At 62.0% G+C, this 27,649-nt stretch overlaps 1 protein-coding gene and 1 pseudogene across 1 annotated transcript in view; one reads left to right on the plus strand and one right to left on the minus strand.

The window, feature by feature from the left end:
• Positions 1-1,681: 1,681 nt before the first annotated feature.
• The window catches only part of CRY2 (cryptochrome circadian regulator 2), a 31,254-nt gene continuing 5,286 nt past the window's right edge, over positions 1,682-27,649 (minus strand). Inside the window, exons 2-12 of the mRNA XM_008270202.5 lie at positions 24,165-24,273; positions 22,000-22,142; positions 20,466-20,650; positions 19,801-19,889; positions 14,592-14,732; positions 12,626-12,937; positions 12,320-12,471; positions 12,024-12,226; positions 11,613-11,705; positions 10,615-10,756; positions 1,682-3,676 (exon numbers count right to left, since the gene is read on the minus strand). Of these exons, the coding sequence (XP_008268424.3) occupies positions 10,617-10,756; positions 11,613-11,705; positions 12,024-12,226; positions 12,320-12,471; positions 12,626-12,937; positions 14,592-14,732; positions 19,801-19,889; positions 20,466-20,650; positions 22,000-22,142; positions 24,165-24,273 (1,567 nt within the window). The 3' untranslated portion in view covers positions 1,682-3,676; positions 10,615-10,616. The remainder of the gene's footprint in view (positions 3,677-10,614; positions 10,757-11,612; positions 11,706-12,023; positions 12,227-12,319; positions 12,472-12,625; positions 12,938-14,591; positions 14,733-19,800; positions 19,890-20,465; positions 20,651-21,999; positions 22,143-24,164; positions 24,274-27,649) is intronic.
• Positions 16,950-18,600, plus strand: LOC108177716 (tubulin alpha-1A chain-like; annotated as a pseudogene).

Consider the following 27,649-nt stretch of genomic DNA (forward strand, 5'->3'; position numbering starts at 1 on the left):
GGAGTCCCGGAGAGGCAACTTTTAGGCGCTGTCAGCTCACTGCCTGGCTCCACAAATGAGAGGGTGGGGGACCTTGGTCAGTGACGTCAGGGCCCCAAAATGTGCTTCTCTCACCTGTGAAATGGTGACAATACTATGCCCCCATGGCAGTTGTCAGGATGACAGGAGACGCCAATGCTGCAGGAGCTGACCCAAGCCTCCCTTCAGCCAATGGAGAGTCCACCAGCGAGGACAGAGCAGGCGCCTCCCCGCTGTGGTCAGACCTTTCACAGCACCTCTGCTGCACCACTGGCAGCCAGGCACCCAGACTTGGGCCTTCCCCCGCCCCACCACTGACTCCCACCCCTGCTGGGTTTGGGCCATGGCTTCCTCCTGTCTTCTCACCCCTTTGAGGTAAGCCTGGGCCTTCAGCGTCCCTGAGTTTTTTATTTTTATTTATTTATTTATTTTTGACAGGCAGAGTGGACAGTGAGACAGAGAGAAAGGTCTTCCTTTTGCCGTTGGTTCACCCTCCAATGGCTGCCGCGGCCGGCATGCTGCAGCCGGCGCACCGCGCTGATCCGAAGGCAGGAGCCAGGTGCCTCTCCTGGTCTCCCATGGGGTACAGGGCCCAAGGACTTGGGCCATCCTCCACTGCACTCCCTGGCCACAGCAGAGAGCTGGACAAGAAGAGGAGCAACTGGGACAGAATCCGGCACCCCGACCAGGACTAGAACCCGGTGTGCCGGCGCTGCAGGTGGAGGATTAGCCTAGTGAGCCGCAGCGCTGGCCCCCACCTGAGTTTATTCAGAGCATGGACTGCCAAGCCCAGGGTCCCCTTCTGGGTGGTCTGTAGCCTCTGGCCAGTCCGCAGTGGCTGCTTCTGTGGCCGCCTGAGAACCCCAGACACTGTCCCGCACAGGGCAGGTGGCGCGCACTGCTCCACAGCGGTGGAGTCCCATTTGCCCATGATGCCAGCCAGCTGGTCACGCTGGGCCCGCTCCTTCAGCGCACCACCCAGGGAGTGGGCAACCTCAGTCCCGGCCCCAAGAACATGCCAGGACCCAGAGCCAAAGGCCTTGGCGGCCTCTCCTTGTGCCTGCGGCCTGCAGGCAGGCCACTTCACCTGTGCTGCTCTTCTGGCTCGGGGCCCTCACCACAGCCATCTGCTGCTCTGGCGCCCGGCCTCTCTGCCCAGGAAGGCAGTCTTGCCTAATTGCCGTGGCTCCTAACTGTTCCTTAGAACCAGGCTTCTCTCAGCGAGGGCGCTTCCGCAGGAGGTCCGGGCTATGTGAGTGTCGGCTACCTCCCCTCTCCGGAAGCTCCTGCTAAACAAAGGTTATCCCAGTCAAGCCGGAGCCCCATTCGAGAGAAGCTGGGGTGGGGAGCGAGGGGAGGGGCAGGAGGTGCAGAGCAGAGCCAGGGTCGGGCTCTTCTCCTCGCCGTCTCACTCTGCAGGGCAGCAGTGACACTCAGCGTCCCGGCCCCTGGGCTGTTAGAGCCACAGGGCCTGCACTCCCTCACCCCCGGCTGCAGCTCAGGACCAGGCAAAGACGGCCCGGCCACGGCCACACCACAGTCCGGGGGCCTTCCGTGGGCCGTGAAGCTGGGGCGCCGCAGGACAGACGGAGCCGACTGACCGAGCTCTGGAGCTCGGCCTTACCCAGTCCCAGCCCTCCCAGGAAACGGACGACAGCACAGCTTTGCTCAGACGGGATCGGATGTTTATAAAACAGTGACTATTCACAACAAACTGGGGGAGAAACACACCTTCCCAGCAACAGGGAATCTCTGTAAAGTGCATTTGCCTGCGACCGTCTCTTCCCCATGCTGGCCTCCGGACGAGATCTGAGGCCCTGCCCTGTGGCAGGCCCCGGGGCCGCCTGGGCCTGGAGAAGCGACACACAACTCCATCAGGAGCTCCAGGCTACTGCCCTCTGCTCAGCCCAGCCCCACTGGCTTAGGACTGGACTGCGCCGCTCCCCACAGGCAGCAGGCCAGGGCTGGGGAGCAGTCACCAGTCTACAGGAGCAGGGAGTGTCCTGACACCTGGAGGTGCTGCTGTGTGAACACTGAGTGTGGCCCTCTGCCCGGGGCTCACTCCACTCCCTCTGGAAACGACCCCAGTGCTCCCCCCTCCTGGCTGGGGCCGTGGGAACAAGGCTAAGAACACACCACCCGCACCCCGCTCCCCCAGGCCGGTGAGGGCGACAAACACGACAGCTGGACTGGGCAGCTCTCTGGCTGAGGGCGCCTCAGGACATGTCAGGGAGGAGCCTGTGGACGTGCCGGACAGCCGAGACACGAGCCTGACCCCGGCTCCTGGTCCAAGGACAGAGGACAGTGAGGGCTGGGGCTGGGGCTGGGGCCAGGGGAAAGGTCACAGGGGAGGTAGAGAGAAGGCCCGGAGGCCAGCTTAACGTGACGTGTGAGGATGGACTCCCGATGGGAACTGGCCCTCGCAGTCTCGTGCACACACGCACACGCACACGCACACACACTCTCTCGGTGGCTCAAGTGCAGGCCGCAGGGTGGAAGGAAGACTTCTCTGCCCACTACATGTCCCTCTCTCCACACAGGCCTCGGGCAGCAGGAGGGGAGGCGCAGGCACAGGCCACTCCTGGAATGCACGGCCTGGCTTCTCTGGGTCCAACCTCCCACCTGCTGTTTCTGGAAGGGGTGGTGCCCCGCGTGTGACCTCTACTGGACCTGCGCCCACTGCCCCGGCACTGCCCCACCCCGAGTCCCTCCGCCTGGGGCCTTGGGGCCCAGGACAGCTGATGTGGCAGCCTGGATGCGGACCAGTCCAGGGCAGGCCCTGGAAGCCCGCAGAACAGACTAGAACGGCTTCCCCGGCTAGCGGTCCCCACGGGCAGCACTGGGAGGCCCTGGGGTGCCGCCAGAGGGGCCGGGGCCTGTGAGTCCCCACACCTGCTCTCCTCCTGGTGGGGGGGCTGCGCCACAGCGCCCGCACGGGCTGGAGGCTGGCTCCCTGCTGCTCTGGAAGGAACGTGAGAGCTGGAGTTCGGCTCCTTGCCTCGGGCTCTGAGCCCTGAGGAGGCGGACGGGCTGTCTCAGGCCACCAGCCATGGTGCTGGGCGCTCACCACACGGGGAGGTGTCTGGGTGGACTTTGGTGCTGCGGCAGGAACTTCCTAGGTCTACAGCCTCGTGCTAAGTCCCAGACGCCCGGGAAGCGTCTGGAAAACCCAACGCCGGATGGCGTCCACGTGCCCACCTGCCCAGCCCCCAGACTCGGCTGCCTCTAAACCCCATGCTCCGGACCAGAGCCAGTGACTCGGGCCTCCCGCACCTGGCCTGATGCGAAGAGGGAGGAGGCTGGGGGAGGTGATGCCGGCGGCCACCATGGCCGTTCAGACAGGCAGCCGGTTCGCAGGGACAGGTCTTGGCCGGAGGTCACGGCCACGGCCCAGCCTTGTGTCGGAGGCCGGGCAACAGCACTCATGGTGAAGTGCGCCACGGGCTCTCCGCCAGCCCGGGCACCATTCTGAATCTCTACAGTGTAAACAGACGCATGCACACGCAGGCACACCGCTCCCTCCTCTGCACACGCGCACACACACACGCACACATGTTCGCGCCGCCTCCGTCAGCGGTCGGCTTCTCTGCGGGTCGCACGCGCTGCCGCGGGGCTTCCCAGGCACCCAGGCTTGGCTCCCGGAGCGACGGCTCTGCGGCTGCAAGACAAAAACAAGTGCAAAGGGGCTACTCAGGAGGCTGCGCGGTGCCTGGGGCCCTGAGCCTCTGTGGCCGCTTCTCTGGGGACACCCAGCCGGGGAGCTGGGAGAGCCAAGGTGTGACAGCACGGGCCACAGGGCCTGGGGACAGGCTGCGGCGGGGCTGTGGTGCAGCTGACTGAGGACTGCAGGACAAGCTCTCGCTGCAGACCCGCCCCAGGGTGGGGGTGAGCAGAGGAGGAGGAGTGTGAGGACCCGCCTGGCGTCAGAGGTGAGCAGGTCCCCAGAGGCGGATAAGGGCCCTGCGCAGCGCGGAAGCCGGCAGCGGTGGAGGGGGTGCCAGGAGGACTCATTTTCAAGATATATGACATCCCACATCTGGGGCCAAGGGACGAGACGACAGAGGACGGGGCCAGCCTGTCACCCAGTGCGGCCACCGTCTGGGTGGGCTGGGCGCGGAGGGGTAGTTCGCAGGCTTCCGGGGTGGGGGTGGGGGATGACGGGTCAGGCACGGACACCGTGTGCCCCCAGCCCCTCAGTGGGCATGTGGGGCTGGGGTCTTCAAGGAAGTACTTAAGAGGGCTGAGCCCGGACCCAATGAGGCCGGGCTTCTTAGAGGAAGAGGAAACGCAGACAGCACGGAGGGAGACGGAAGACTCGGGCAGCCCGGCCCACACCCTGACCTTGGCTTTCTGGGCTGCAGGGATGAGGGGATACACCTCGGTTGTTGAAGGCACCCGGCTGACCAGTACACCCCGAGTCCCATTCACCCTGAAGACAGGGCCTCCCCGTGTTCCGATGAGAAAAATGAAGCCACAGAGGGCTAAGTAACTTGCTTGAGCCAAGACGTGAAGCCCAGGTCTGTCTGACTCTAAAACCATGCACTACCAGTCAGCAAGTCCAATGTCCCGGTACTGCTCATCCAGGCTTCAAGAGAATATAAAAGAAATGCAACGTAGTGGCATAAAGACCAATATCCACGCAACATACAGGAAAGTAGAGATGCTAGGAGACAAGAAGAAATTTTTTTTTTTTTGGGGGGGGGGGACAGGCAGAGTTAGACAGTGTGAGAGAGAGAGAGAGAGAGAGAGAGAGAGAGACAGAGGTCTTCCTTCCATTGGTTTACCCCCCAAATGGCTGCTAAGGCCAGTGCACCGTGGCCGGTGTGCCGCACCGATCCGAAGCCAGGAGCCAGGTGCTTCCTCCTGGTCTCCCATGCAGGTGCAGGACCCAAGCACTTGGGCCATCCTCCACTGCACTCCCGGGCCACAGCAGAGATCTGGACTGGAAGAGGGGCAACCGGGACAGAACCAGCGCCCCAACTGGGACTAGAACCCGGAGTGCCAGCGCTGCAGGCAGAGGATTAGCCTAGTGAGCCGCGGCACTGGCCAAGAAATATTCTTAAAAGTCAGAGTGTAGAGAGGGATTCAAATCAGTCATCCCAAGGCGGGTGTTTAGCCTCGTGGTTAAGGCTATAGTGCAACAGTGGCGGTGGCCGCCTGGGTGGGGCACTATTTTCACCAACTTTTCTGTTTAAGCGTCTATCGCAACAGCCCGGTCACACGTGCTCACTGGGGACACACACGTCCGTTACTGAGGTGCACCTGCGTTACTGCGACATGCTGGCTGTGAGGACAGACCCTGCCCACGGCTCTCTCTGGCCCCTGCTCTTCAGAACACCTGCGGCTCCTCCCACTCTGACGCCCGCCCTGTGCTGTGCCCTCTCCACCTGCAGGTGCAGAATGCTTTAAGCTCCCCTGGAGCAAGGGCCCGTCAGGAAGCCCCGGCACCCGCTTCCGGGGCGGGCCAGACCAGAGCTCCAGGCCTGGCTCTGTGTGTGATGTGCACAGCATTCTGGGGACAGCGCCAGCCTCCGCCAAGCTCCCCAGGGGGCATGTGGCCCACAAGGGGTTTACACCGAAGTCTCAGCACAGCGGCTCCGGGGACGGGTGCCGTGGGGGGAGGGGCCATGATGGCCATGATGACCATGCCGACTCGGGCATGGCTCAGTTTGGGGCAGGCTCATAAGCGGAGGTGGCAGGGTCCCCGGTCACCTGTTCCCTCTGTGATGGGTCAGAGGCACCACCCCGCGTGTCCTTGTCTGCGAAGGCAGTGCAAGGCCTGCCCAGCAGTGCCGCAGGCTGCTCCATCAGCAGACAGCTGTGCCTGCTCTCGGCCGAGGACGCGCGTCTGCACAGAGGGGGCGGGGAACTCAACGAGGCCCTGCAGGAAAGTGATGAGAGCAGCACTAAAAGGCAGGGGCGAGCAGCCAGCGGGGCGCGCCAGGGAAAATCAACTCCTGAGCGGCCTGAGAGGTAATCTCTTCCACCGGTCAGGAGCGCAGGACGGGGAGAGGCAGCTGGGACTCAGTGAACGGCTCCGGGCTGTGCCCTCGAGGGGAGCTGGGATGGCCCCAGGGGACCGCCGCCCTCACAGCCCTGCCCGGTCGCCAGAGCTGCCAGTCTGTAGGTGCACCTGCCCTGAGGGGTGTGGCTAGAGGTGCAGCCCACGCCTGCCTTGGCAGAGGGCACCTAGCAGCTGGGGGTCTACAGAGCGACCGAGTCTCAGCTCTGCCCTCTGCCCACACCAGCTGAGGCCTGGGGCCCGAGCGCTCAAGCAACACGAGGGGCTGGCTACCGGCTGCCAGGTCAGGCCCGGGGAGGCACGCAGAGGGACCCAGCGCAGCCTCGGCCCCTCACCACCCACAGGGAAGGGACGCGGACCAATCACTAGTGACTTAACTCCACGCCTGAGAAGTGCCGGGGACACAGGCCCACCTTCTCCTGTTCAGGACAGGAATCGAGGACCCACAAGGTGACAGCAGGCAGCCAGTGGCAGGACAGGCGTGCGGCCCCTGGGTGGAGCCGAGGAGCCGGGCTCTGCTCCAAGTGCCACGCTGCCTCTGCTGCCACTAACCGAGCAGCTGGCACATGTCACAGCCAGGGCTGGCGTGGACAGTTACAGCAGTGTCACCACGACGCGAGTGGAGTTCACTCCAGGAGGCCAGGGCTGTGGGCAACTGCAGATGCGGGGAGCATGAAGGGGATAGGTACTTGGGGCCGGCGCTGTGGCATAGCGGGTTAAGCTGCTGCCTGGGTGCCTGCATCCCATATGGGCACCAGTTCCCGTCCCGGCTGCTCCACTTCGATCCAGCTCCCTCCCAATGTGCCTGGGAACACAGGGGAGGAGGGCCCAAGTCCTCGGGTCTCTGCAGCCCTGTGGGAAACCCGGGTGAGGCTCCTGGCTTCAGCCTGGCCCAGCCCTGGCTGTGGTGGCCGTTTGGGGAGTGCCCCAGTGGATGGAAGACCGATCAATCTCCCTCTCTGTCTGTCTCCCACTGGTTGTAACTCTGCCTTCCAGATACAGAGAGAAACCTTTAGGAAAGAAGAGGCAGGGGCTCCTTGGCCATGGAGCGCGTGTGCTCAGGGCTCCGCTCATCAGATCATGGGCAGGGCAAGCGGCACACGCGGGCAGCTCTCTCCCGGGGAAACAATGGGGCCAGTGAGAGAGAGGTGCGCACGGCTGGAGGCTGGCGGAACCCTGCGCGTCAGCAGATTTGGGAGCTGTTTGGAGGCTGCCTTGTTTACACTTTAGCGAGCTGAGCTGAGCGGCAGAGCACACAACACACGGGGTGGCTCTGAGGCCCTGGGCGCGCCACGGCCTACGCAGCGTCACAGAGCTCATGGGGAGCGGCGCCACCAGGTCACGGGTCCCCCTGAAGTCGCACAGCTCAAAGCAGGCAGGAAGGGCGGAGGGAGAGCAGGCCTCCCCCCTCGCTTCAGGGCGACTGACAGAGTTAGAGTTAGAGTTAGAGAGAGAGAGAGAGAGAGAGAGAGAGAGAAAGGTCTTCCTTCCATTGGTTCATCCCTCAAATGGCCACCACGGCTGGAGCTACGCCGATCCGAAGCCAGGAGCCAGGTGCTTCTCCTGGTCTCCCATGCGGGTGCAGGGCCCAAGGACTTGGGCCATCCTCCACTGCACTCCTGGGCCACAGCAGAGAGCTGGCCTGGAAGAGGGGCAACCGGGACAGAATCCAGTACCCCGACCGGGACTAGACCCCGGCGCCCATATGAGATGCCAGTGCTGCGGGCGGAGGATTAACCAAATGAGCCACAGCCATGGCACCGGCCCCCAGGTGCTGGCTCTGACTGAAGCCGCAGACCCACTGCTGAGCACGGGCATGCCGAGAATGGACCCAGGGGCTCGGTGCAGGTTGCACAGGTGCGCATGCCGGGCAGCACGGGGGCAGGACGCCAGCACCGTGGCTCTACAGGAGAGGGGGCTGCGTGTCTCGGGCAGAGGCCGCCGCCAGCAGAGCGGACCCCTCCCTGTCAGGGCTCCCGCGGAACAATGTCCCCCACCCCATCGGTCTCAGAGGGCAGTCCGCATGGCCCAAGGCCTCTGACCTCCTCTTCTTTTTTTTTTCAAAGTCAGAGATACAGAAAGAGGGAGGGAGGGAAGGGGAGAGACAGGCAGGGAGAGAGAGGTCTTCCATCTGCTGGTTCACTCCTCAGATGGCTGCACTAGCAGAGCGGGGCCAGGCTGAAGCCAGGAGCTTCTTCCGGATCTCCCACATGGGTGCAGGGACCCAAGGACTGGGGCCATCTGCGGATGCTTTTCCCAGACCATTCACAGGGAGCCAGACTGGACGTGGAGCAGCTGGGACTTGAACAGGTGCCCATGTGGGAGGCTGGCACTGCAGGTAGCTTTACCCACGCCACAGCGCCGGCCCCTCCACTCCAGTCTTCACGGCCTGGCCTGGCCTGGCTGCCCCATGGGCACCCACTGAGGGCACAGGAAGGCTGGCGACTCGGTCCTGAAGGCCCCAGGGGGCTACGGACAAGTTCCTGGGCTGCAGGGCGGCGGTCCCCGTGCCTGGGTTCTTTGCTGGCATCGCTGGCATGGCCCCGCCCAGCCCTGATCGCTGCCCAGACGGCACCTACGATGCTGCCTGGCTCGCGAGGGGACATCAAGGGCCTCCCCGGCCAGACCTGCCTACGATCAGACCCACTGCAACCTTCACAACACCTAAGGAGCTGCGTCTTCTGAGGACCTAGGAGCACAGGACGGCACCCACACCTCCGCGGCCCGGCCCCGACAGCAGCCGTGGCGGGACTAGGCCAGGGATTCCCACAGGGCGGTCCCTGGACCAGCAACGCTCCGACTGTACAGCTGCGCTCTCGGCTGGGGCCCAGCCTCTCCCCTCTGCTCACTCCACACTGCTTTTCTGTCCTAGCATTTCCGGCCTGTTGAGTACTAAGTAGCTATTTACTGTTTATTGTCTGTCTCTTCCCACGGAAATGTCTCCATGGGGGACAGGATATCATCAGTCTTGCTCATGGTTAATTCTCAGTGTCCAGAACCGGGCCCGGCAAGCTGTGAACTCCTGATGTGTGTTGACTGAGCACGTGAGAGCAGCTGTCCCCGCTGCTCCTTCTCTCTCCTCATCTGAATGAAGAATTGACGGCTGATGCTGCAGCAGCCACCTTGAGACCAGGAGGCAATGGTCGGATCGCAGAAAAAGGGGCTCTGACGTGGCTGAGCCACAGACCCCAAACCAGTAACACCCCCCTCCAGGCCCCTTGCTTGGCTGCAGTAGGCGGGTCTTCTGTTACTCTCAGTCCCACATGCTCCTGCCTGACACGGCCCAGCTGATCGTTTAATTGACCAAAACCAGTCACCCTCAGGCCCTCGATGGGGACCTCGGGGACGTGTTCCCAGGGCACGCTGGGCACCAGCAGCAGAGCCCGCTTCGCCTGCCTAGAAAGGATGGGCTCCGTGCCTTCCCGGAGGCAGAACACTGCGACCTCGTGCGTGACACCAAGCCACACTGTGGGTTACGCGCCCCCTTTCTCACAGGCCCGCTGGCCATGGTGTCACGCTGACCCTGCCCACTGGGCGACGTCGGAGCACCAGCCTGGCCGTTTCCAGCTGTAACACGGGCTGGACATCACTCGGTGCCACCGAGGTGAGAGAAGGCCGGGGCTGCTACTGCCAGGAAGACAGTACAAACCCGCCCGACAGCAGTGGCCTTGTCAGCAGCCCAGTAATGGCAAAGGGTACAAGCCGCCCACACTCGCCAACCCACAGAGCACATCCAATGCCCGGCCCGGCCCTGAGGTGGGCAGCATCTGGAAAAAACCCATCAGCTCCACCGAGAACACCGCCTTCCAGCCTAACGGCACCGAGGAGGCCCGAAAGGAACAGTGTGACAGCGTGACTCAGACGGCAGCCACTTACAGCCCCCGGGGAGGAGAACGGGCCCTTCCTGCCTTGGGGAAGGGGAAGCCAGCTTTCTAATGACATTCAGGGGGCACTGAAAGGCGTGCACTGGCAGGCTGGGGGGCTGTGAAAGGCAGAGAGCCACGGCGCCCGGGGGTGAGCAGGGGCGGACACTGTGGCCCGGGGTCTGGCACCCAGCGCTTGCTACTTGCTTTAGATGCTTCTTGGGGTGAAACGATTTCTAGGTGACATCTTGGAAAGAAAGGACCCCGCACTTAATTACAGATAATACAGTGTGGGGGGTGGGGAAGGCCGGGTTACCCGGGACCTGAGGTGGGTGGGACTGGAGCCACTGCCCCGCCCCCTGCCCCTCTTCTGAAGGCCTGTTCTGCCCCCTGCTGGCCTATTTGCAGAACACAGCCTTGGGGCAGGATGCAGGGCCTGCAGCCGCCCCTACCCACGGGCAGCGTCACAGGATGAGGGGGCGATCCCTGCTTCCGCTTTGCCTGACTTCACTCAGGAAGGAAGCACCAACAAAAAACACCAAACCCCGCTTCTTCCCACTTCACCGGCACACGCACAACAGGCTGGCCTTCACGTCCTTTTAGACGGGAGAGAGGAAGAGGAGCCCCATCCCGGGAGGCCCGGCGCGGCACTTCTCCAAACCCAGCCCTGGCTTCCCCCCTGCTCGAAGTCTGGCCCGCGCCGCCACTCACCCTCAGACGGCCTTGCTGGGCAGCTCCGGCGTGGGCACCTCCGCCACCCTGGCCCGCTTGCTCAGTTCTTCACCAGGGGGCTCCTCCGCTGCTTCGAGCTTGCGTTTGGGGGATGCTGGGCCACTGGGCAGTGGTCTCGGGGCTGGGAGGAGGGTCACGGAGAGTGAGCATACGGTAGGCACACCCTGCACGGGGGCACCCGCCGCGCCTCCGGGCACACGGGCACAGCGCGTGCCCTCCCGACTTCCTGGCGGCACCGCCCTCGTCCAAGGAGGTGACCAGGCCTGCCGGCAGCAGGGCCAGACCCCAGCCAGACTGATGCTGCTCTCTGCTGTCCCTGCTCCGAAGCTGAGACCTCCCCCTGCAAGTCTGGAGCAGCCTCCCAGAGCTCAGCCTGGCCGGGGAAGCAGCTGCCACCCGGGTCTCCATCCCAAGCTGGAGAGAGGACGCTCAGGGCGCAGCGACCCCGTCTGCCCCCCGACTCCTGGCGGCTGCCCCCCCTTGCCTCCTGCACTCTCCACACTGCAGGCAGGAGGAGGCTTCAGAAACCTAGGCCCGGCCATGCCCAGCCCGCTGGCCACCCAGTGCAGAGCAGGCAGCGGCTGCTCCCCGGCTCGTCCTCACGCACAGGACGCGCCACCCACCAGTCTCCCTCTGACCCCTCAGGTGGGCTCAGGCCAGCCCTGGTTCCGGGCCTCGTCCTGCTGTTCCCTTCGTCTGGAATGTTCTTTCCCCCGTCCCGTCAGGGCTGGCTCCCGCGCACCCCTCGGGGAGTCAGCCACAGCTCAGACACGTTCCCCGACGGCCCGAAGGTGCCTCTCCTCCCCAGGCCCCCGTCCAGACTCCTAACTCTGCTTCCCCAGGGCACTAGCTGTCTGCGACGGTCTACTGGTCCTGCGGGGGTAGCCTCACGCGGGCCCGGAGCTCTGCTGGCCAGGACTCGGTCTGGCCTCCGCCCGGAAGGCCTGACGCGGTGCCACAGGCCATCTGCTGCTCACCTGCGCCGCTCACGCTCCCGGCCTGGCTCGAGCTGGGCTCCGCCACAGGGTGGCTGAGGTCTTCCACACAGGAAGGGACAGAGGCCAGCAGACCTGGAGAGGCGGGGGGTGGGGGGTCATCAGAACGCAGCCCCACAGGCCCGCAGAGGCTGCAAGGGACGCGGGAGGCCGGGATCGTGGCGCCGCGGCCCAGCTCTTCCTGCTATCGCACAGCTGCCCAGGGAGGCCCACTCCAGCCTAGCCTATGTGTCCTGGGCCCAGGAGGGCGACTCAACGTCGTAGCCTGGAAGACGGCACCCGAGGTCCCTCTGCAAGGATCTGGGGTTCCCTGTGGAGCCTCCCCCAGCCTGCGGGTGTCACCCCTCCCTTCAGGGGGCGAGGAGATGGGGGCAGGGCGGGGCAGCGCCTTACAGAGGCCCCGGTACCGCGACAGCTGCTGGTAGATCTGCTTCATCCGCTCAATGTTGAGGCGGCTGGTCTCGGCGTGGTTGACGATGGGCCGCGGGTAGTCCACGCCGATGATGCACTTGGCTGCCTTCTGAACGGACTCCGGGGCGTTCCAGGGCTCGTAGATGTAGCGAGAGGGGAACCCTTTCAGCTTGGGCAGGTATCGCCTGGAACACACCCCCACGTAACCCATCAGCACCCCGAGGCGCTGGCCCGGGGCCCCGCGGCCAGAAGCCAGACGGCCTGGCGTGCAGCCGCACCTGACGTAGTCCCCGCTGGGGTCGGTGCGGCGGCCGAAGCCCACGGGGCAGTAGCAGTGGAAGAACTGCTGGAAGAAGGCGCTGCAGGACAGCCACATCCAGCTGCCCGCGTTCACGCTGAAGTCGGCGTCCAGAAGCAGCTCGTCGAACACCTGGGCGGGGGCGGGGACGAGCAGACTCCTCGGGGATCCGCGGCCACGGTTCTCCCCCAGGGGCCCAGGGCCAGCCACGGAAGGCTCCCACGCCATCCCCCCGCCCGGAGAGGGCAGCCCACAGCTGGGCTCGGCAGAGGGAGCGGGCACTCACCCGGACCCCGCTCTCCCAGCTGACCCACAGGTCGCCGCGCGTGAGGAAGCAGGCCACGGCGTGCCGCGCCAGGTGGTGGATCCAGCCCTCCTGCCTGAGCTGGGTCATGATGGCGTCGATCCAGGGGAAGCCCGTCTTGCCCTCAGCCCACTTGGCCAGGGCCTCGGGGTTGCGGTCCCAGGGGATCTGGATGCAGATGGGGTTCCCCTCCATGCGGTCGAACCTGGGGTTGTTGGTGGCTGCCGTGTAGAAGAACTCACGCCACAGGAGTTGCCCAAACAGGGACAGGGGAGGGGTGCTGTTCCGCTTCACCTGAGGGCGGGGGCGGCACGGACACGTGAACGCTTGCCCGGCTCGCTGCGCCAGGCCGCTCAGGTCCCTACAGACTCCAAACCTCCTAGACAGGCGGAGGGCCTGTCCTCTGGAAGAAACGGCGCAGCGCACCTGCAGACTCAGCCCCGGCCCTGGCAGGCAGCAGCAGATGGCCTGAGTGCTTGGGCCCCTGCCATCCACACGGGAGACTTGGACGAGCTCCTGGCTCCCGGCTCCCGGCTCTGGCCTGCTGCAGCCATTTAGGGAGTGAACCAGTGGATGGCAGATCTCCGTGTCTCCCTCTCTCTCTCTCGCTCTGCCTTTCAAATAAAATCATTTTAAAAAAGAAAAAAACTTTTAAAAAAGATGTGTAGGGAATGTAAGGGGAATCATTACAGGGAGAAGTTAGTAAGTCTAAAAAATGATATTTAAAAAAAAAAAAAACAAAAAAACCAGAGTGGTTGCAGAAAGCCAGGCAGGGTGGGCAGGAATCAAGCCTGCCAAGACTGGCCACGGTGGTTGGCTGCACTTTCTAGATAGTCAAGGGGAGTTCTCTGATCAGAGTGCATAAAATGCTCGGTCCAGACATGGGGTAAACAGGCTGCACACGCAGGCTGGGTCCATGGAGGAGTTAAGAGACCAGCCTCCAGGAGTTCCAGGAACGAGAGGTGCAGCAGGTAAGATGCCACTTGCGATGGCTGCCTTCCATATTAGTGCCAGGGTTCAAGTCCCAGCTCCACTCCCAACCGCGGCTTCTCGCTAACGCACGCCCCAGTGGGTGGCAGGTGGCGGCTCCAGGGGTTGGGTCCCTGCCCCCCAACCTGGGAGACCTGGACTGAGTTCCTGGCTCTGGGCTCTGGCCCGGCCCGGCCTCAGCCGTTGTGGTCTTCTGGGGAGTGAACCAGGGGATGGGGGCTCTGTGTCTGCCTGTGACTCTCAAATCTATCAATCGATAATAAAATAATAATTTGTTTACAAAAGGGATCAGATCTCTAAGCAAATAATGATTTTCCTAAAACCGTAAGATTACCCCCCCCCCAGTTGCCAAGCTACCAGTGGCCTGAATTCATGACCTTGGCAAGGACAGGGAAACGTCAGAAACGCAGCCCCAAGGAAGAGCCGCTGACTGGGGACTGGATACCTGTCCCTTCTCCTTCCAGGGATGCCTGTGGGCTGCTGGTCCCCATGGCCGGGCCCCCATGAACTCTCTCCCCCTGCCTCGAGCCTTTCTCCCAGCGCTCATGGGCAGGTGCAGCCCCTGGACAGTCCCTTCAGTGCTCTGGGGGCAGCCCCAGAGGGCAGCTGTGCTCAGTGCAGGACTGGCTCCAGCCTCACCTGCCCATCGTCCCGCGCTGGGGCTCTGGTGCACATCCACCCCCAGCCAGTGGACCTGCTACCTCTGGGCCCCCCGCGGCCTCCTCTGCCCCACAGGACCACAGGGGATGGATGCAGATCAGTGATTCACTGGGCGCGTGGCTCTGCCAGCCCTTGCGCACTGACCCTTCCCCACCCACTCTGGACTATGGGATGTATGACACAGGCCCCCACCTCCAGGGACAGGATGGGGACCTTTTCCAGGGTGACTGGCAAACGCAGGAGGCCCAGGGCCACTTGGCTGCAAGCGGGGAAGGCACACAGGCCGCACTGCTCTCACCTTCTTATACAGGTCCCACAGGCGGTAGTAGAAGAGGCGGCAGGACAGGCAACCGAAGCGCAGGTAGGGGCTGAGGCCGGTGGGGCTGGCCAGCAGGGAGTTGGCGTTCATCCGGGGTCTCTCATAGTTGGCAACCCACGCCTGTGGAAGGGGAAGGTGACAAAGCAAAGAGCTGGGTGCTACGGAGGAACGGAGAGCCACGGGGCCAGGGCTTGCACGCCGTGCTCACGCCACTCCTCGGAAGCTGTGGATCTGCGTTCTGGCCCTGACTTCGCCAGTGAAGCTGCGGATGAGTGTAAACTTTGTCCCTCAGCTGTTTCTCTATTAAATAACAGCATTTCCCCTCCCCTGAGATGAAGCGAAATGAGACAGCCAAGAACTGGAAAAAGACTGAGTGGACTCCAACCATCAGAGGAAAGGAAAGGCTTCTCCTCTACAGAAACAAGGCCCGTCTCTGGTCACCAGGGCCTCCTGAGACTGCCCTGCCCCACGCCGCCCGAGGCCGCGGCTGCCGTCACGCACTCTCCGTCAGATCTGCACGGCCCCGCGAGGGAGCCTTGTCGTTGCCTCCTTTGGAAAACGAGCACCGAGGCTCAAAGGTTCTGCGACTCACCTGGGGGCCGGGGAGGGCGGGCTTCCGAGTCCTGACCAGGCTCTCCCTGCTACCTGTGCAAGTGTCCTCCTGCGCAACCCCTACGCCCATCCTTCGGTTCCTGGCACCCGGTGACAGACTGCTTGCCCCGCCCAGGCCTCCACTGCACACTTCCCAGCTCCACCCCTCAGCAGACGAGAAGGCAACACGAGCCACCAGGTAGCCACCTGCAGTCACTGAACCCCCACCTGCATCCACGCCCACCCTTCTCCTCCCCTCCCATGACCTGGCTCGGAGTCCTCCCCTCTCTCCCCTTGTCTGTTCAACCTCCCTCTCTCCTCTCTCTCTCTCTCCAGTTTCCACTCCAAGAACACTCTTCTCGCTCAAATATACAAAGCAAAGGACACAGCAGTGCGGCTGGGCCTCCCCACCTGGGCCCACTGTGCTCCTTCAAAACCCACCTCTCTCTACTTCCCTCACCCCCGCCTCCACGTTCCAGCCCACCTGCTGGCTCCTGGCTTCTCCACTCGGCCACGCTGTCCCTCCCATCTTCCACGCCACGTACCCCACACGCATCCTGTTCTCCCAGCAGCACAGCACCATGGCCGGCTCCTGTCTCTCCTCCGGGGATTCCCTGGGCCTTGGTGACCTCACAGCTCATGGGCTGCTCTTAGTCTTCCCTGAGCCCCTCCCCCTCCATCTCTCTCTTCAGTGCCGGCAGCCCAGGGCTCTGTCGTGGGCCCAGCCATTCCCCGCTCCCAAGACCGTCTCTGCAGACAACACACCCTCCAGGCTCTGGGCTGTGTGGCCCCATCCGGGTAACTGGAGCAAAACACATTCTTTCCTTTAAACCACCCTTCGACAGGCCCCCCAGTCTCAGACAAGGCACCACCATCCGTCCAGCGACTGCCCAGGGCACAAGCCTGCCTTCCACCTGGACACGCCCAGGGCACAAACCCGCCTCCCACCTGGACACGCCCTCACCAAGTCCTCAATCTATCCTCCTCTTTCCATTCCCTCCTGCTGCCAGTCTGGGTCAGGCTAAGCCCACAGCTAGACTGGACCACGGCGACAGTCTCCTGAGTGGCCCCTTTCAGACCACTCTCCACCCTGGGACAGTGCCATCGCCTAAAGTCCCTGTCCCCCCGATGGCACAGGCAGGCGCTTCCTGCCCTCCTGGGACACAGTCCCACATCACACAGACTGGCAGGTGCACAGGCGCCCTGCCCTCTCCCACCTGTGCACACATACATCCTCCTTGGCTCACCCCGCAGGCGAAGCCCCTGCACCAGACAGCAGGCCTCAGGGCCTGCACACATCCCCGCGACTCCCCTCCCGTCCTCTCTCTACCGGAAACGGACTCACACACACAGAAGCTCACAGAGACACGTGCACAACCACCAGCAAAGGTCAAAGAACAGGAGTCTGGCCACGCTCCGCTCAGAGCACTCTCCTCCCCGCCCACTTCACGGCCACTGCCTGCAGCCCTGAAACGTCACCACGTCCTACTGCAGCGCAGGCCTGGCAGGGGGCTCGGTCTCTTCAGGTATTCCTTGCATTTCAAGCAGCGGCTTTCCCCCCAGCTTTCTATCCCCGGGCGCCACGGTTCAGTCTTGGCTGTTTAACACACTGTCATGTGTTATTTAGTTTCTTTTTTCCCTTGGTTATTTGAGAGGTAATGAGAGCCAGAGAGTGACAGAGGATACAGACTCCTGCTGCTGGTTCACTCTGCCAGTGTCGTCAGTGAAGCCGGGCACTCACTCCAGGTTTCCCCCGTGGCTGGCGGGGCCCCAACTTCCTCAGCCATCACCCCTGCACGGAAGGCCCGCGTCAGCAGGAGCTGGGCTGGGCCCGAAACCCCAGGACTCTCGGTTCTCTCACAGCGGCTGCCCAGAGCCCGCACTGTCAGCAGCAGCCTCCCTCTCGGCCGCCGTACGCGGCAGCAACCTCGCGTGAGTGCATCTCCACCCACGTCGGCCAGGCTGGCGTCCAGATCAGCAATGCCTGCTGGGAGCTCTCCTGCCTGGAACACGGCATCCAGCCCGATGGCCAGACGCCAAGTGACAAGACCACTGGGGAGGAGACGACTCCTTCAACACCGTCTTCAGTGAGACGGGCGCTGGCAAGCACGTGCCCAGGGCCGTGTCTGTAGACCTGGAGCCCATGGTCATTGATGAAGTTCACACTGGCACCTACCGCCAGCTCTTCCACCCCGAGCAGGCACAGGCAAGGAAGACGCTGCCAGTAACCATGCCCGCGGGCGCTACACCACTGGCCAGGAGCTCACTGACCTCGTCCCAGACCGAATCCGCGAGCTGGCTGACCAGTGCACGGGCCGGCAGGGCTTCTTGGTTTTCCACAGCTTTGGCGGGGGCACTGGCTCTGGGTTCACCTCCCTGCTGGTGGAGCACCTCTCTGTCGATTACGGCGAGAAGTCCAAGCTGGAGTTCTCCACCTCCCCAGCCCCCGAGGTCTCCACAGCTGTGGTGGAGCCCTACAACTCCATCCTCACCACCCACACCACCCTGGAGCACTCCGATTGTGCCCTCATGGTCGACAATGAGGCCATCTATGACATCTGTCGGAGAAACCTTGATATCGAGCGCCCCGCCTCCACTAACCTGAAGAGGCTGATAGGTCAAACTGTGTCCTCCATCGCAGCTTCCCTGATCTGATGGAGCCCTGAATGTGGATCTGACAGAATTCCAGACCCACCTGGTGCCCTGCCCCGGCATCCGCTTCCCTCTGGCCACATACGCCCCGTCATCTCTGCTGAGAAAGCCCACCAGGACCAGCTTTCTGAAGCAGAGGTCACCAATGCTTGCTTCGAGCCAGCCAACCAGATGGTGAAGTGTGACCCTCGCCACAGTAAGTGCATGGCTTGCTGCCTGCTGTACCGTGGCGACGTGGTTCCCAAAAATGTCAATGCTGCCACTGCCACTGTCAAGACCAAGCGTGCATCCAGTTTGCAGATGGGTGCCCCACTGGCTTCAAGGCTGGCATTAATTACCAGCCTCCCACGGTGGTGCCTGGTGGAGACCCGGCCAAGGTGTGATGGTGAGCAACACCAGCGCCGTGGCCGACGCCTGGGCTCGCCTGGACCACAGGTCTAACCCTCGGTTCACTGGTACGTTGGGGGAGAGGGGGGCATGGAGGAGGGAGAGTTTTCTGAAGCTCAGGAGGCCATGGCCGGGGGAGCCCTGGGGAAGGATCAGGAGGAGGTCGGTGTGGATTCTGTTGAAGGGGAGGCTGAGGAGGAAGGCGAGGGATACTAAAAATGTCACCAAGGTGCTGCTTTTACAGGGAAGCTTTTTCTGCTTTAAACAGTGGAAACCTGGGGTCTGACCAGTTAATCTGTATTTAACAGGGTACGACTTACACTTTGAAACACAAATGCTTTGTCACAGACCCAAGCAGTTCATTTCTCTGATGGGTTCTGAATAAAGTATTCCTTGTCTCAAATAAATAAATAAATAAATAAACCTAAGCACTCTAATGTGACAAAAGGATGTCCTAGGGCCGGCGTTGTGGCACAGTGGGCAAAGCTGCAGTGCTGGCATCCCCTATGGGCGCCAGTTCCAGACCTGGCTGCTCCACTTTCGATCCAGATCCCTGCTAATGTGCCTGGGAAAGCAGCTGAAGATGGCCCAAGTGCTTGGGCCCCTGCGCCCATGTGGGAGACCTGGAAGAAGCTCCTGGCTTTGGCCTGGCCCAGCTCCAGCCATTACGGTCATTTAGGGAGTGAACCAGCAGGTGGAAGATCTTTCTCTCTCTCCTTTCTTTCTCTGTCTCTCTACCTTTCAAACAAACAAGTAAATCTTTAACAAAAAAAAAGAAAAAGAAAAGGATGTCCCAAGCGGAGTCCCAACGGCCAGGTGCAGCGCCCACCGCGCAAGTCCCCTGCACTCGCCACGTCTCTGCCACCTCTGTTTGCCTTTCTGCGGAGGACACAGTCTCTGACCTGCCGAGTGGCCGAGCACCAGCTTCTGCTGCCCGCGCATTCGTGGTGCGGCTCACGCACCCCTCCGTCTCACGCATGGCCTGCCATCAGGTGGCTGCTGTCAGAGACCGGGCTGGGCTTGGCTCCCAACCTTTTGGCAACACTGGGGCGGGGGCCACATGATGCCCGACCGTCTCTATGTTGCTGGCTGTCACCCCTGCACAATGCGTCCCCACTGGGGACTGCAAATGGCGGTCCTTTAACCCTACCATTCCCTTTTCCTTTAAGAACCATCAGAATTCTTTATAGAGAGGTGCTGGCCCTCATCTGCCAGCCCACAGCTCAGGGGTAAAGACCATATAGCTTGCCTGACTCCGCAAGGTCTCACTCTGCCATGGGCTGTGTGACTGCAGGCAAGCTGCTTAGTCTAAGCCTCAGTCGCACAATGAGTGCAACAGAGAATTGCACACCTACCGAGCATACTGCTGGAAAGACTACAGGCAGTAACGCCAGCAGGTGCCCAGTCCAGAGGGAAGGACTCTCGAGACGGGCTGACGGTGACCGCCGCTGCTGCTGTTACCGCCATCACTAGGGTTTCTCATCTTTCAACCCACGTGAGCTAGGAGGAACAGAACCTGACCTGTCCCGCAGCTGCATGGCCGTCAGCATCCACATACCTTCCGTTCCAGGTGCTTATCCAGGCGGGCCAGAGCTTCCGTCTCGCCGCCCTGCCAGACAGCTGGGCCGAGTCCTTCAGTAGGGAACCCTGCAAGACGAGCAGCGGGTCACGGGGCAGCCCGCGGGTCTGGCCACGGTGAGCTGAACCTGACTGCGACCGAAGCACTGGGTTCCCAGTGCCGCAGGAGCTGCGTGCTCCTGGAGGCCACATTTCCCGGTTCTCCGCCCACGTCGCTACTTCCTCCTTTCCCCTCGCTGGCCCCTTCCCGCCCCACCCTTCCAGGCACGGAGAACAAGTCTGGCCTCTTGCCCACTCCCATCAGCGGGCAGGGACAGTGGTTTCCAGGGCGGACAGGCTGACTCGGCCCAAGTCCAAGGTCAGACCCCTCTCAGCAGAAGCCAGCCTCGTTACCCCGGTGTGGGGAGCCCGCTAAGAGCAGCAGCAGACCCGGCGGCACACCTGAGAAGCCAAGATTGCGCGGCTGTGGCGACGGAGGGCACACTCCAGCACCAAGGCCAAGGGCGGCTGTCTCCGGCTATTCCCATCTTTGCTTTCCCGGATCTTCCAAACTGTCTATGCTATGTGTTACTCTGGCAAAGGTGGAAAATGGCCCAGCACGGCTGCAGCCCCGGCAGCCCCGGCAGCCCCGGCAGGCGTACGCACCCAGCTCCTCCAGGGAGGGCACGCCGTAGGTCTCGTCGTGGTTGTCCTGGATCTCGGCCCGGCAGCCCTCCAGCTGCTGGCTTGTCACCGAGCCCGCTGGCTTCTTGGGCAGCTCCATGCGGCTGATGATGGCCTGGAAGCGCTTGTAGGTGAGCGGCGGCTTCTGCCCATTCAGCTCAATGATCCTGGGGGGCCCACAGCACACGTGGCGTCACTTGCGGGGCCCTTGGTTGCTGCCCTGCCCATCCAGAAACGAGCCCTGACTCTGAGGGTGTGAGGGTGGCTCTCCTCAGCCACTCACAGGCCCCATCTCCACTTTACTGCGAGGGAAAACGAAGCCCAGTAGGCTGTGGCAGGGGCATCCGGTAACGGAACAAGCCAGGGCCAAAGCTGGGGCTCTAGTCCGGGTTCCCTGGTGTCCAAGTGGAGCCACCTGGAAACAGACTGACCACATCCTCACTACTCACAGAAAAAGGCCGCTAGCCTTGGTACCTGGCCTAGCTGTCCGAGCCCCGGGGCCCCGGGGGCCTCCCTCTCTGTCCCAGCATGAGCCCTGGAGGAAGCTCTTTGCTAAGTGCTGCACACCTGTCCCCTTCCGGGAAATCACGCCTGCCGCGTGTGTCTAGGACACACGTGGAGGGCAGCCCCGTCCGCCCGGGTCAGAGCTAGGCTCTGCTCAGCACTTTACAGATATCTCTCAGGAGCGAAGAAAAGAGCCGCCCTCCTGCGAGAAGAGAACCAAGAACTGTTCATAACACGATCACTTGGGAGGGTTTGGGGCCAGACTCCTGGGGCTCTGGCTGGCCAGGAAGTAGCTTACGCAAGGCCAGGCTGGCTAGGTGAGTTCATTTTGTTTGTTCCCTCTGCTCCCCCTCCGTGGGACGCAGGGCTGGCTGCTGTCTCTGCAGTACCTCCCCCTCCTCGGCACGTGGCCGGAGGAAGAGCTGCACACCCAGCCGGGCGCAGGCTCACGTGCTCAGCTGTGTGACCCGGCCTCCTGGCAGCCGGCGCAGTGCTGGGGAGAGGGGGCGGGGCACACTGGCGGGGCCAGCTTGGCAGCAGTAGCAGCAGGAGAGTGGAGGAGGTTCTCTGTAGCTGTCAGCTCCCGGCAGGGACCGCTAGATCCCTGAGCACAGCCAAGGAGCTGATCCCAGGTGCAGGGGTAGGGCCTGCAAGAACACAGGCCTGCTGGTGGGGCTGGCAACAGGCCCCTGGGGTCAGAGGGCCGCCCTGGAGGAGCAAGGCAGAAGTGGGAACGCACGGCACAGATGGCGCAGAGCAGAGTAGGCGAGAGGGCCCCTTCCGCCGCCAGCCCTGGGCCTAACTGATCCCTTCATGCCAAACTGGGTAAAGCTCTTTAGGACCTGTTCTTTGTGGCCCCAACTCTGGATCCTTCTGCAGCTTCTACAAAATGCTGTGGCTCACAAGCCGCTGGGCCCCCAAGGCTGAATCCCCTGAGTTCTACTCAGCAGGGGCCCGAATCACCAAGCAACCCTCCTAGCTGGCAACCAGATCCCCGGGCCCCGACTCTTACCTGTCCAGGTCATAGAGGGTGTGAGAATTCTCGGTCACCACCTCCACGCCGGCCTCCTTGGCCATCTTCATGATGGCCGCGTCCCGTTCTTTCCCAAAGGGTTCAGAGTCATACTCGAAGGTCAAGCGGGTCACCCCCCATTCCTGTGGGGAGAGGAGCCGTCACGCTCAGCCTGGGTCTGGGGAGGCGGGAACAGCATCTGTCCGGAGGCCTGGCCGCACGGGCTTCAGAGCACGCTAGGTACAAGGATCGGACCAGGAAGCCAAGAGCCAGAGGCTCCAGGTGTGAGCCTACAGGCCTACGACGGGGAGCCAGGGGATTCAGGGAGAGGTGGAAGCTCTGTGCACCTGCCGTGTCCTTGAGTGGGAGCAGGAGCAGGCCACCATGAACACAGTGCTCCCGGGGGAGCCCCGGCCCAGAAAGAGGCACTGACTCACGGGTGGAGACAGTGGCGGACAGGATCACCAGCCCCCACTGCTCTCGGTGAGCCTTTCCCAGCGCTCCTCACAGCCTGCAAACTTGTGGCCTAGTTTTCTTGGCCGACTGATGCTATGTGAAGTGCCTTGACGGTTTCCACAGCAACACTCCCGAGCCAACAGCAGACAGAGCTAATGGGCTCCAGCTCTGAGAGTCGGGAAGGAGGAGCCGTTCCCAGCCCAGAGGTCAGAGAAAAGAGGCCACGGGGGCTGCGTGGTGAGACGGAAATTCTTTGCTAAGTTGCAGTCCCTTCTGGCAGGAATTCCCAGATCTCCCAGCAACCCCAGCGAGCTGGCCCCGGGAAAGGCCGCGCAGACGAGCCCCACAGAAAACCCCACAGCGTGCAACCACCCAGACAGAAAACACATTCTAACCGAAGTCCGGGGCAGTGTCCCTCCCAGCCCACTGGCGAGCGTGGTCACAGCTGAACCTGCCAGGGGACTGGGGCCCTCGACGGGCCCAGGCTCTCTCTCATCCAACAGTGAAAGCACTAAACATTTACTGAGCCCTTAATAAGCCAGGTGCCACGCGCAGTGATTCACAGACACCATCACTAAATACCCATAATCACCCTGCGAACAAGCTAACAAAACACCCAGGAAATGACTCCTCCACGAAGCCCTCCTGATCCCTCCCTGCAGCGGGATGCTCCTCTCGCCACGGCGTTTATCTCACGGCCGTGACGTCGCCTGCCTGGAGACCTGAGCTCTCCATCGTCGCCACCTAATGCCTAGTAGGGGCCTCGCACACAGCAGCGATCGCTACACACGCCCCGAGCGACTCAACCACTGACGCGCCTCCATCTCTGGGTCGGACCCGGGCTGGCGGCCTCTGCGTGGCTAGGAGACAGCGGTGAGGCGGAGGGGGAAAGAGGCCGACAGGCGAGGCTGGCGACGAGGTAAGGAACGCGGCTGGGGACTCGAAGAATCCACGACCACCTCTCAGTACGTTCATGACCACGGGCAAACTGCTGCTCTCTGCCCTGCCAAACGGGCAGCACCCACCCACCTGCTGGGGCTGCCGTGAGGGGCGGGGCAGCAGCTGGGCCCCGTCAGCCTTCCATAAGCGAGTGCTGCGACTACACGTGCGGCCCGGGGAGTGCCTATGACTGAGCCGCCTGTCCCAACACGAGACTTCCCTTCCCGTCCCCGGGGCTGGCGTGGAGAAGGGTGTAACAGCCACTGCTGGCCGTGTGCCCCACAGCCCTCGGTCCAGGGGCCTGTGCCTGCTTTTTAAAACGGCTGGCGGGGGGAGGAATGGGCTAATCCCTCGACATCACACACAGAGGCCGAGGCGGCACCGAAGGCACCCACGTCAAGATTTCATCAATCATTGACTCAGGCCTCTGTTTCCCCGATAAGCAGAGCAGGGCACAATGGGGCACGCCCCTCGCCAGACAGGAAACCCCACCCTCACGGCCCTGGCACACAAGCCCTAATAAAGCTTGCAGGCCTGGGCCAAGGCAACACGACGGGAGCCAGAGGCAGCCACATCCCACGTCTGGCCTGGCCTGGAGGCTTGCCCAGTCTCTGGTCGCACGGAATTTTCCCCAAGCTTCCTTCCTGGTGCAAGCTGAGCAGCTGCCTGGGCTCCCAGCTCCTCGGTCGGCGGCTCCCGGCTCCCCCGTGCGCGCGGAGGGCACCCCCAGCGTGCAGCAGGTGGCCCCCCTCGGGGCCCTGCGCACGTACCTTGAACAGTCTTGGGAACACATCAGTGGGCTGTCCTCGCACCACGAACAGGCGGGAGTTGAGTTTCCTTAAACTGGTGTCCAGATCCTCCAGAGACTGAAGAAGGAACCTGCAGAGTGAGACACATTAAGAAGCGGCTCTCGCTGCCGACCGCCCAGAGGAACGGGTCCACTGTGGATGCCACGCCAGGAGCGGCCTGGGGAGCCGGCTGGAGGCGCTGGGGTTCCGGTGCAGGCGTGAGGAGGCCACGGATCAGCTCTGCCTTGGCTGCGACCTCGGCCTGGCCCCTCACTAACTGGGCCTCAGGCAGTAACTTAACTTCCGTGGCCCATTCTCCCAGCTGAATAGAGCTGACGCTAGTGCTTATCTCACAGAATGGCTAAGATGCGGCTACCAAATTATGCACGAAAAACACGCAGGCAGTGCCTGGCAGGCAGAAATCCCAGGACACGTGTGAGCTGTTCCTCCCGTGGTGTCTCTGCGCCAATTCCCTCGCAGCCTTGGGATGGGCACCCGAAAACTGAGGGCAATCCTGTGGCACGAGACCGTCACAGCGCTGGAAAACCTCCCCAGCCCAGGCCAAGCCCTGGCAGTTCAGCACCCGCACTTGAGACTGCGCTGCGTTCCTGTCCCCAGCCCTGTGGCAGGTGGCTCACTCTCCAGGTCTCTGGCCACCAGGTTCTCAGGCCAAGAGGCAGAGACTGTAGAAGGTTCCTTTCTTTAAAATTATATGTATATATATATTACTCTTAAATATTAAGAAAAATGATAAATTTTTTAATTTATTTGAAAGGCAGAACCACAGGCAGACTGAGGGCGAGAGGGTGGGGGGGTGGGGGGTGGGGGCGGATATCTTCCATTTGCTGGTTCATTCCTCAAATATCCCCAACAGCCAGGGCTGAGACAAGTCAAAGCCAGAAGCCTGGAACTCCATCCAAATTTTCCATGTGGGTGCAGGGACCCAACTACCTGGGCCACCTTCTGCTGCCTTCCCAGGGGCATCAGCAGGGAGCTGGATAAGAAGCAGGCAGCTGGAACTCAAACTGGCGCTCATATGGGATGCTGGTGTCACAGGTGGCGGCTGTAGCTTCACCCACTGCACCTTCACACATCTGCAGGGGCAAGGGCTGGGGAGGAGGTGGGGGCACTACAGACCCAGGAGCCCCGGCCGCATGGGCCACCATGGGAAAGGGGAGGGTGACGAGCGTGTGCCGAGTGCGCTGGCGTTTTATTATAAATGAACATTTTAACCAGGCAGCTATTCACAAAGCTCAAACTTCCAGTGACAAGAGCACACGGCAAACTGTCCTTCCGCGCCAGGGCAGCCAAAGTCATCAATGTGATCAGGAATCTGTCGTGCTTTTTGCCTGCATCTTCCCATTTAATTCTCTCCACACATTTCGAAGGGAAAAAGTCCTCTCCTCATTTCACAGAGAAGGAAAGTGAGACACACACACACACACACACACACACAGAGCGCGGGTGAGAGGGGAAGGAGCTCTCCTAAGATGACAGCTGTCGAGTGGCAGGGCTGGGAAGGAACCTGGGTGGAGGGACTCTGGGACCCCGGAGTCTTCTCTGGGCCACATCTCTCAAGTCATTGGTGGCACCGGACACTGTCCAGGAAGCTGGGAACCCCTTCCTCTGAGGACGGTAATCGGCCAGCACTCCTGTCTCCCCCAGGAACCGAGGGCAGCCAGCACCTGTCACAGCCGCCCGCCCACAGCACCCTGCATCTCAGCCTCCAACGGGGACCAGCAGTCCGTTCTGAGCACGGCCAAGCAGTGAAGCGCGTTCCCCGAGGACTGGGGACCGCAGGAACAGCGCCCGTTCCTAAGCCGCGCACTGGGACCGGCCCCTGCCCTGCTCTTGTCTGGGACACAGGCAGCTGGAGGCCACGAGACCCACATCCCAGAGCCTCACCGTAGCTGAAAGGCCTGCAGGAGGCTCTCGAAGGGCCGGGCTGGGAGGCGGAACGCTGCTTTATGCCACCAAAAGCCCCGCCTCTGTAAATGTCTGCTTTTTAATAACTGACACCCCTGGACTGCTGAGTGGCAGGTGACACACTTGTGCCAGCCGCACCTCACTACTCCTCCCAGAAGGAAAAGAAGAGAGATCTATGCAAACTGCCTGCTGTCCCCTGAAACCCAGGCTGGCCGGGGGAAAGCCAGGAGATAGCGGGGAGACCAGAATTCCACAAGCCCCGGCCAGGGGTCTCATCTGAGGCTCCCAGGAGTGTCCCTGCAGGTGCACCTGCTGCACAGGATGCTGATCTAAAGCTCTGACCAAGGTGGGGACGCCCAGGAAACGCAGGCTCCCCTACAGGGAGAAGCCGCCTCCGCAGGGCTCCATTTCTCAGCCTCTCTTACTAAAAGGAGGCGATGTGGGCAGGCACAGAGGTTAAAATTGATCAGATTTGTGAGCTGGAAGACCACGCCCCTGTCTGATCCCATGCCCCTACCTGACCACACCTGTGCGCCCACCTGCCAATCAGCCTAGTTAACCACTCCCCTTTGGACATGGATTAAAAGCCTGGAGCACTGTGGGCCCAGCCCCTTCTTTTTCCTCCCTACCCTGGATCCCCTTGCTGCCCTGCGCCTGCGCCTGCGGGCGCGTGGCCTGCGAGCCACGGCTCCGTGCTTTCCAGCTGCACGCTCCTCGTGGCTGGCTTTGGCCTGCTCTCTACTCAGTATGAATCCAGATTTCCCTTTCTCTCTTAGATAGAGCCCCCACTCTCCTATGCACTTCTCTCACTAAATAAACAGCTTAAAAACCTACCATGCTGCCTGGTTTGTTTGTGCCAGTATTCAGAAATCCCTGAATGCGTGACAAGAGCCCACACAGCTTATTAATGTGTAAATACTAATGGGTGAATCGGTCTCAGAGGGGCTCTCTGCAGTATCTCCAAGGTCCAGAGAACCTACGGGTCTTTCTCTTGATAGCAAGAGATGTCCGGGGCTGGTGCTGTGGCACAACGGATAAAGCCACACCTGCAATGCTGGCATCCCATATGGGCGCCAGTTCAAGTTCTGGCTGCTCTACTTCCAATCCAGCTCTCTGCTATGGCCTGGGAAGGCAGTAGAAGTTGGCCCAAGTCCTTGGGCCCTTGCACCCACATGGGAAACTCAGAAGAAGCTCCTGGTTCCTGGCTTTGGATTGGCACAGCTCTGGCCGTTGTGGTCAATTGGGGAGTGAACCAGCAGATGGAAGACGTCTCTCTCTCTATGTAACTCTCTCAAATAAATAAATAAATCTTTTAAAAGAGAGAGAGAGAGAGAGAGAGAGAGAGAGAAATGTCCACAGAGGCTCAACTCTAAACCCAGCAAAGAGACAATAACAATGGTAACAGCAGCACCAAGGACCACGCGGTGTCGACAACGAGCCAGCACCGTCCGGCGTGCTTCGCACACACCCCCTCCCTTCATTCTCGAACAGCCCTAGGAAGTAAGCGCCATCGCCCCCAGTCTCATCTTTCACAGGAGGAA

The sequence above is a fragment of the Oryctolagus cuniculus genome, chromosome 1, assembly GCF_051225735.1.
Source record: "Oryctolagus cuniculus isolate XC-2025 breed Fujian yellow rabbit chromosome 1, ASM5122573v1, whole genome shotgun sequence".
Classification (NCBI taxonomy): domain Eukaryota; kingdom Metazoa; phylum Chordata; class Mammalia; order Lagomorpha; family Leporidae; genus Oryctolagus; species Oryctolagus cuniculus.